At 30.0% G+C, this 10,418-nt stretch overlaps 1 protein-coding gene across 6 annotated transcripts in view; it reads left to right on the plus strand.

The window, feature by feature from the left end:
* The window catches only part of LOC112210356 (uncharacterized), a 493,390-nt gene that overhangs the window by 284,263 nt on the left and 198,709 nt on the right, over window positions 1–10,418 (plus strand). For all 6 annotated transcript variants that reach the window (XM_067048334.1, XM_067048331.1, XM_067048336.1 and 3 more), the window contains one exon: window positions 7,769–7,879. In XM_067048334.1, coding sequence (XP_066904435.1) covers window positions 7,769–7,879 — 111 coding nt within the window. The remainder of the gene's footprint in view (window positions 1–7,768; window positions 7,880–10,418) is intronic.

Raw genomic sequence — 10,418 nt, forward strand, 5'->3', positions numbered from 1 at the left:
CCAGAAGATAAAAAAAAATTTAACTTATACAATTAAAGATAAGAATGGACGTTATTTTCTATTAGAAAAGGACTCAATTTTTCCTAGATTGTACAAGGAATACAGTAAATATCATGAAAAAGTTAATATCTATGTGTTTAAATAGGATGCCCTCTGAAGTTTATTTTATTTGAGAAAAGCTTTAAATTTTCGCTCATTTTTCATCCGGAACTCCATACGTAATAACACTTCACAGCTCGTTATTTATATCTAGGATAAATATTCTAAGCTCTAATAGAAATTTTACGTTTAATTGTTAGATTTTTCTTAAATATACAGATACAATTTTTCTTAAATCAAAATATTTTTTAATATTTAAGTCTGCAGTGAAGCCGGTTCGATTATGACCTAAGCGCGTTATCTTTTATTGTATGCTTGTTCTACTGTATTTAGAATAGGTGGGTTAATTTCTGGTTTTAAAGTCCTCTGAAATTCCTAAGTAAGAAAAACTTGGAATGGCAGAAAAATTAGTAATTAAAATTTAAGTGTTTTAAACCTTGTAAATTTACCAATTAAGGTTGTTTTGTTACTTTCAATAATTGTACCGCTATTGTGGTCTACAATAATACACAAATAAATAAAACATATTTACTTATACCGGCGTTTATTTATTTTTTCTATCACTGTAGGCGGCATCTTTGCCCAAGACACCTTGATGAAGGTTTGAAATCCAGGTCGGAACGTTAGCATAAATAAATAAATTTGTCTATTTGTATATCTTTGCTGACCGCAACCATGACCACGTCCTCCTCAAATCAATGTTATAACGATTACAAATACATCTCACATCAACAGCTTAAATGACAGTATGGTGAAAGTATATTACTCCAAAGCAGAAGTTAAAAAAAAATTTAACTTATACAATTAAAAATAAGAATGGACGTTATTTTCTAATAGAAAAGGGCTCAATTTTACCTAGATTGTACAAGGGATACAGTAAATATTATGAAAAAGTTAATATCTAGGTGTTTAAATAGCACGGCCTCTGAAGTTCATTTTATTTGAGAAAAGCTTTAAATTTTCGCTCATTTTTCATCCGGAACTCTATACGTAAAAACACTTCACAGCACGTTAGTTATATCTAGGGTAAATATTCTAAGCTCTAATAGAAATGTTTACGTTTAATTGTTCTCCAGATTCAATTTTTCTTAAATCAAAATATTTTTTTTCCAACAACGAGGAATAAACATAAATAAATAAATTTATTAATAACATGGAAACTGCCAATCCTACTTTAAGTCGTTTATTGGAGGAGAAGTTTCTGTAATATTTGTCAAAATATTATTCATTACTTGGATTTATTTTATTTTTAATTTTGTTCATTATTGAACACAACCAGTTCTATTTTGGCTTATGTTTTAGCAAATTTACTCTACTTTACATGTTTTAAGGAGCAGGGTGTTACAGAGTACAAATACCAAGGACCTGAGTTTGAATTCGGCTGTAACAGCTAATTATATATTCTATACTGTAACCATTAGTAAACCCTGTGGGTTCTGAAGCCCTCCTGGGGTCCTTCCACTCAGGCTCATAAAAGTTATAGGTACCCACTTTTATTGGGGAAAAATTTAACCGTTGGTCTAAATACAGTGCTTTCATACAAGTACTGAACCCTTGACCCTTCATTTGTTGTGTTGGTTCATATTATTATTATTATTTATTTAATGATTAATTTATTGTTTTCTAGTGTTGTAGGTAGTTATGGAGCTCAGATTGAAAAATTAATTTTGTTTAACATATTAAAAAAACGTCATTTTTTATTCTCTTACAAAAGTTTTCATCAAAGTAATCGATTATTGTGGTAAAATAACTTCTTTTTCTCCTAGGGCTCTTCTGCCGGTTTGTAAGGTTGGGATGATGAAGATCAGGTTCTCATAATTTATTTATACTTATAGGGTGCTGTTGTACTCTCCTTGCAGCCAATGAACCACTTCTCCTTTAATTTATTAAGTTTAATAAATCTCCAGTGGAAGACCTCCCACTTGGATGAGGAGGAAGAACTTCCAAACAAATTGCTCCAATTCAGCGGCACCTCCTCCTATTTATACGACGGTGACTCAGGAGCGGCTGTGTTTGACATGGGGAGGGGGGGGGCGAGTTTAAGCAAAAAATCTTTGGAGGGGGCCGTTATTTTTTATCTCGCCCGTCCCGAAGCCAATGGACCAGAGCTAGTTGACGCTTATGAACCTCACTTGTCAGCTTAATATCTATTTGTATAGGCTCCTGAGTCTCTTAGTCATCTTAGGGGGTTCAGTGGTGATTTTTCAAATCTACGTTTCTTCCAGGGGTAATGAAGTGGTTAGCTACCTTCAGGTTTAGTAATTGGAAGGGGATGGATGTATTATTTATTTATGAGAGAAAACTCAAGAAGAAAAGTAAAATAAAAAAAATAATTGGAAGACTATTAGTTGACAGTATGTGATGTGTAGAAAGATGTTTTGGGAGGCGGTCAGAAGAGGTACATAGAATAGCAGAATAATGTTTATGAGTAACCTACGTTTAGCTCCACTTTGTAAGGCTCCATCAATGCTAAGTAAAAACGAGATACATACATTTAAAATTATAATGTAAAGTATCCTGACTATAGTCCCCCATCATAAAAGAACAGCCAAGTCTATTCACATAAATTTTTAATTGAATCCTGTAAACTAGAAAGTTGATATAGATTGCTTTTTCCTTACAGGCATGTATATATTATTAATTTTTATTTATTTATTTGTTCTTTCCTCTTACTCTTTCTTCCAGTATTACTGCATATTTGGATTATTGTCATCACTTATTATTGTTTTATCTCTCATTTTTCCATCTCCGTTGTATGATGTATCTAGCCGCGGGGTAAGGCTCGTGGCTATGAACTCCAAGGACCCGAATTGGGTCCACCCAGCCTCCTAAATTGGGTAAAAATCTGGAGGTCGAGTGTGATTCTGACCAAATCACCTCCTTGCATAACCGTTGGTCTAGTAACAGTACTCCCTTACAAAGTACTGAACCCCTGACCCGTCATGTGTTGTAGCGGTACAGATTTAATTAATTTTGTTAACATTTTAAAATTTTAAAAATTTTTTAAAATGTTAAAATTTTATTTTGAAACATGAATGTGGAGGTTGAGGTTTCGAGGTTCATAACCAGAGTTATATTATGTGAAATTAGATGCATACCTTTGGTATTTCCCATTACCATCTAATATCTAAGATCTGAAGGTTGTTTTGGGTTGCACATTTTAAATAACTAATTTAAGATCCAATTGAGTGGGGACTAACTATATTTTATTATATATTTATACCTATATATTTTATTATACAAATAATCTGAGCTAATATTATTCCATTTGGGCCTTAATCGGAATTCATTTTCTTGACAAAAAATAATAGTGTTCATCCGATGGTTTTTAATCATCCTATGGGGCCAAATTTAAGTTGGCATGTATAGTTAATTTTTTAGAAATATTTTTTGGTGTTAAACATGATCCCTACTATGAAAATCTTTTCTTTGATTATTTCAAAATGCCACAAACCTGTATATGGGTTCACAAAATTACAATAGACACGTTGTATTGAATAGATATGTTATAATTTGCTAATGTTTGTGGTTTAAGGTCAGTTATTGACATTTTCCAAATCCGTTTATTTTTCTTTGTTTCAAGTAATACCCCCCTTCTTCAAATTATCTTAATGATGGATGGTTCAGTATATCTTCAGGAGGGAGACGTTTATCCCAAAAGGGTCGGGTAAAGAAGCATCAGATTACTAACGCCAGGTGTTCGTCCCAACCTGCTGAGGGATCGGGTAATCTCTAATTGAGCCGTTCCAGAAGGTACAGTCGGAAAGTCGATAACTGAGCTATTAAATTCAAAATTAATAATTTGAAGTACTATTATTTTGTTCGTGATCATGAAGCATATTGAGTGAATATTATATTAAAAAACAATATTAAATAAATTTGTTAGAGTATAAATTACTAACAGAAATAATTATATCAATCTCTGATGATGATCAAGGTTTGGAAGAAGCTGGACAAGGCTTATGAAAATATTTATTTATTTAACTAAGTTGAATAAGTAATGAATAGATTAAGATGAATAAGAAATGGATAAGATAGAATGATAGGATTAATGAATATATTAGGAACTACAAACATTTCATTTCGATCTCCAATAATAGGTGATTTCGTTGGTTTACAAGTGAAATAAAGTCGAAAATTGAAGTTTTGAGATATTTTATGATACTTTTTTTTTTTTTTTTATGGACATATTAACTTTACTTTTTATAAAGATATTTTTTTGATATTGATAAATCCTAGTTTATATTTTAGACTGGAAAAACAATATAAATCAAAACTAGGAAACCTTGATGTGTTTCACTTGTAAGCTGGCAATTTAATGTGTGCGTCTTATGTATGTAAATGTATCCTTTAATATAAGAGGAATAAGAGTATTGAAATAAATACAAAACAAATAAAAATACAAGTATATCATGTTATTATTATTAAGATGAATTATTATTTATAGACTAGTAAGAGATTTGATGCGGAAGTCCAGTGTATTTAGACTAAGTTTTTCTACTACAAACAAATGAGCTTCCATGATATTTGCCTAAATAAAATCACAAGTATTTATTAATTTTTTTTTAATGTTGTGAAAAATTTATCTCGAGAAATATGGTTCACATTTAAGTTCAGTAAATGAAAATTTGTTGTTAAATTAATTAATTTTAATCAAGGTAATTCACACCGCTTTACAATTTCTGGCGCTTTTTAAATATTGCTCGATTTAACTATCTTAAAGTCTCCTCTTCCCATTTTTAGCAAATATTTAAAAGTGATATTGGACCGTCACTTCTTGGGGTTCTTAGTGGGGCGGGTCCGGCTGGGAAGGATTGCCTTGATCTTTTCCACGATATTTGCCAAAATAAAACGACAAAGCATTGATTTCTTAAATTTAGTCAGGCTAAAAATACTTTCCAATATTTTTAGCCAAACTTTATTTGAAATATTTTATTTCGCTTAAAATATCAATCAACCAATTATCAATTTCTTATTATTTAGAAACAAAACATTTTTTTCTTGTTTAAAAACTATAAAATAAAGAGCTCTAAAATGGTTCAAATGCAATCTATGTGGTTCATAAAGATTATCTTTTTAATTAAAGCAGTTTTAGAAATGATTTTTTTTCTTTTTAAATACTTGTTTCAGCGATTACTTAAGTTAGAAATTTATTAAAAATTCGAATTATTTTGTTTTAAAGATCTACTGAAATAAAATTATGTTTTACCTAATTAGAAGAAACAATTATTGGCAAAAAAAGGTATTGGGCAAGAGGAATATAAATTCTTAAGAACCAACTGACAAAAAAATCTTTAATCCGCAAATAAAAAAGATCCTACTAATTGGCTCGAACTTGTCGAAGCGATAAATGAATCCTCGGGAAGGAAACAGTTTCATAAGTCTTTAATTACACCTTTTTTCCTCCCCCTGTTTTTCTCCATCCCACAACTTTTCACCAAAGGTGTTTCTGAAGGCGACGAAAAAGAAGAAAAAAAGTAAATTCCTACAAAAAAAAAAAGCGGGAACCTTTTGATTGGATAAGTTTTTTAATTTGTTAGCTACGTAACAAGGGGATCCTAATCAGCGTGGGGGAGGAGAGGACAACTGAACAAACACAGATCGCGGGCCCGTATCGATCTCCTTTTGTTGATATTATGACTAATATCCTTTTGTTAAAGTTACTCCATTTATTTTAGGTTTCGGCTCTTGATTAATATTTGGTATTTATGTTTTTACAGTCGAATAAAAATAATTTATTGTTTCGGTCATGATACTCATGCCAAACATTTTGTTGAAAGCCGATTCCGGGGACAACGTTATTGGAAAATGTACCTTGTTTTTATTCCTGATAATCCATCAGGGAAGGGTAGATTTTTTCTGTTAAGGTATTGGAAAAATATTAACCAAACTGTTTACGAATAATGGATATTTATTTTGAAAATTATTATTTTCATATTCACCCTGTACATTACTGGGTGTTCAGAAACGATATTATGCGAATTAAAAGTATATTAATGTACAAAAATTGTGTATATTAAAAACAAAAGATCCGGAAAAATAATTTATTTATTAACTAGTGTAGTGAAAATAACCCTGCCAAGTATCCATTATTCAGAAACGCTTACTTTAATCAGAACATCATAAAATAAAAATATAGGGATATAATTGGACATTAGGTCGCGTGTAGCAATGGAGGTAGATGAGGACTCTCCTTATTTTTTAAATGAATAAAGATTTGTTTTACGTAAGAATTATATAAATGTGAGATAATTTAGGTTGAACATATTGGAATAAGTAGTGAGGGATACTATGTATTATAAATAAGTTAAATGGAGACATTGTTATGTTATTATTGCAATTACACTATAGCTCAAAACAAACTGTTACTGAAACTATATAAGATTACTTGTATTGTTTACTAGTTCATCTTAGATTTACTCTTAAACACAGTTTAACTTGTTTGGAGCAACGGATGGTTATTGATTTTGTTAATTATTTCCAGAGTGATGTGGCTCAGTGGTAAGGCACTGGGCTACCAACTACAAGGATCCGGGCTCAAAAATTATTTACTCTACTAATCTAACCGTGAGTCAACACTGTGGGTTCGAAAGCCCTCCGGGGTCCACTCATTCTCATAAAGTGAGTACCTTTAATTGGGGAAAAACTGATGGTGAAGCGTAATTCAAACCAATTCACCTCCTTGCCCAACCGTTAGTCTAGTAACTTCCTTACTAAGTACTGCACCACTGACCCTTTATGGGTTGTAGCGGTACAGATTTGTTTATTATTTATTTATTGCAACTGTATAAAAACAAATACAATAAGGAAATGTGATAAATGTTTCAGAACGCATGATAATTATGGGAAGGAACCACCCAATGGTTGTACTTCAAATCATTGTTTGAACTTAGAAGATCCCGTGGCCATCTTCTTTTCAGACGCCGTGGAGGATTAGCTGGGATTATTAAAGATTAAGGATTCTGGAATGAAAGGTGGTATATCTATTTCGGTCCAAATCTACAGGAATAAGATGTTGAGGTCTTTATAGATCAGTTTATTTGTGACATGAAAAGGAGCATCAAGGATTTTAATGGGTTTTCGGATTGTAAGGATTGGATATGGGAGGACTTTGGTTGTTTAGTGGAGCTTCAAAGCTCAATTCCGGCTGACCAAATTGGTTTGATTCTTATAATGTATAAGAGTGTTTTTTTTTTTTTGTAGTAAGTAGGAAATTTGTTGGTCAGATAATTGTAGTAATCGACAGCTATGGGAAGTTTCCTATCGTTTCTGTCTGATAAGTGGGGATTCCAAGTAAGTTTCTCTTGTCAAGATGGAGTCCTAAGTAGCGAATCTGTTCAACAGGCTTCAGTGGGATATTAATCAAAAAGATACAATATGGCAGAAGAGTAGAGGTTTACGACGGAGAGTAAAGGCGATTCCTTAGGATTTATTTTGATTTATGACATCATTCTTCAATGAATGTTATGTGCGACTGCAGAGATTGTTGTGCAGTAGTAGGGTCATTGATTTTAAATGAGATTTCATAAATCACTGTTTAAACTGTATTTGTGAAACTAAACCTTCTTAAGCACTCACTACAGGACAATAATATTAAGATGGATAATTGTATGTAATCAGATACAAATTAATTATTTTCTGTAATTTATTTATTTTTATTTTTTCAAAGGAAAAGTTAGAAGCAAGAATCGCTGAATTAGAAGCACAATTAGAAGAAGAGAAAAAATCAACACTGAAAGAAAGGAGGAACACGGCAAGGTTCCAGGCCCTCATCGAAGATGTGAGTAACATTTCACAATCCTGTTTTTTATAGCTTTTACTTGCATCTTATGTCTATTTTTTAAAAACAAATAAATAAATATATTTATAATTTATAAAACAAAAGTTGCGTATTATAAATATATAAATAAAAGGTGAATTATTGTAACAAATATTGTTCAAAAATAATATTTTTCTTTTTTTCTATAATTAACAACCCCAAAAATAAAATTACTTGTCAAAATTATTATTAACAAGATATAATGTAGTAAAGGTCAAAGAAGGTATGAATTATGCGGGTTTTTCCTCTTGGGAATCTGTCATAAGTTATTATATATGTGAATACTATAATAACTACAATCGTGAGTGGCATAAAAAATAATAGGTTTTTTTTATGAATTAATGATATAAAATATTTAATAGTACATAATTATGACATTTTCTATAAAAAAAAAAAATTATATCAGAAGGAAAGTCCTGACCAATTCCATCAGCAGCGAATGTTTTAAAATAATTCTAGGATTACAAACACACAAAATCTGTGAGTGACACTCGTCAATCACATTACTATTCTTCAAAGTATTAATGGTATGACTACTGCAGGATTAGAAGAATAGCTTGAAAAAATTTGGTCTCTAGTAACATCAAAATATTTTAAACTTGAGTAACATAATAGCACTCTACTTCATTTGTAATTTAAATTTCTTACTAAAATCCGTAATCAATTGAGCTTTGTTTTTATTAGCCTTCATGGGGATGTTTAGCTGTTTGAATGGAGTATTTTAACATTGTACACACGTTTAGACTATAGTTGATCACAAATTAATAAATTTAACTTAGAAAAACACAATGAATCAATGAACTTTGAACAGTACAAGATCATAAAACAACATCTACATAAATGACTATAATATTCATTCTATAAAATAATCAGAGTAAACAATTTGTTAGTAATAATTAAGAGTAAACATAATATTACTCAGTAGCAGGAAGTGATTCACCCGTTTTTCTTAAAATTTAAACTTATGACAACCCCTGATTCAGCTATTTTTTTTTCTTGTTTTCATAAATAATTTAGTTCACGAACACTGTAATAATAAAAAAACTAAAAAATATACAAACAACTAAAATAATGTAATAAAGTAACAGAATAGATAACGTGAAATAAAAGTAAACTAAAGTGTGGCTAAAAATGATTTAAACTATCTGAAAGTTTCTATAAAAATGAACAAATAAAATAAAAATAAGATGTACAATGAAAGGTGTAAGTAAACTATAGTTAAAAAAAAGTATTAGAGAATTAATGAAAATGAAAATAATAACAAATAAAAAGTAGATAAAAGAGAAATATAAAAATACAGTACACGCTAAAAGGTGGAAAATAAGAATAAAATAAAGGTCAAGAAAAAAGAAAAATAATGACCAAAATAGAACAACCATTTTTTCAGAACTAGGAAAACCTAAAGAATGAGCTTGAGGCGGGTGTAAGTTATCAACAGGGTTATGGAGTGGAGGAATTTGACGGTTAATATGATGAAACATTTGAAACAGATATAAAATAATATTGTGGTAAGGTAATATAAGAAAATATTAAATATAACCAGACATTAAATGATAATATACATAATAAGGGGAAGACATATAAAATTTGTCTTAAAAATCTCCACCGACTGTATTTTTATATATCTACTTTTAATTTGTTTTTATTTCAGTTTCCATTAATTGCCTATTACTTTTTTGTAATTATTGTTTATTTATACTTTTCATTGTACATCTTATTTTTCTTTTCTTTAATTTACTTTGTTCATTTTTATATAAATTTTCACATTTTTTAAATCACTTTTAGTTATACCTTAGTTTATTTTTATTCCATGCTATCTATTCTCTTAGTTAGTTACATTATTTTAGTTGTTGGCATCTTTTTTAGCCCTAATGAAACCCTGCAAAGTGGGGCGAAATGTTGGCTCACAATAAATAGTTTAATTACTAAGAAATGAATAAATAAATAAAACTGGTTCCATCTTGAAAAAATCAAGCTTATATAAGTCCTCATCAAACAATTACTTTGGTACTCTGAAGGGCAAAACCAGTATTTTAAAAAAAATTCACATTAAAATTTTAATGATTATTGAGGAGTATTTTTCACCTTATATTAATTATAACTTTCACTTTGAAACAAAACATGAAAAAATTTAACTTGGTACAGGTTCATATCTCTTGTAAAAAATATTTCTTTGCTTTTAAGAATGATAATTATTATAATGATCAAAAGTTATTACTAACTTGAACCCCATTCGGAAAAAAATCCTAAAACTGTCAACGGATAGAATTGTAAAAAAAATTCTGCAAAGTACACTGCTTCCACATCAGTTTTATTATTTTTTTTATCCCTGTTCTATTTCCTTAAAAGTGCATTCCCTAGAGATGAACCTGTTTCAGCAGATATTTATTGATATTTCAAACTTTACAGTTGGTCATTTAATAATAAAATATGTGGAACAAGCCGTTTTTTGAAATAGATGCATGAAGTTTCTGTTACACTGTAGCCATGAGTCAACACT

The sequence above is a fragment of the Halyomorpha halys genome, unplaced genomic scaffold (assembly GCF_000696795.3).
Source record: "Halyomorpha halys isolate HHAL.00 unplaced genomic scaffold, Hhal_1.1 Scaffold588.1, whole genome shotgun sequence".
Taxonomy (NCBI): domain Eukaryota; kingdom Metazoa; phylum Arthropoda; class Insecta; order Hemiptera; family Pentatomidae; genus Halyomorpha; species Halyomorpha halys.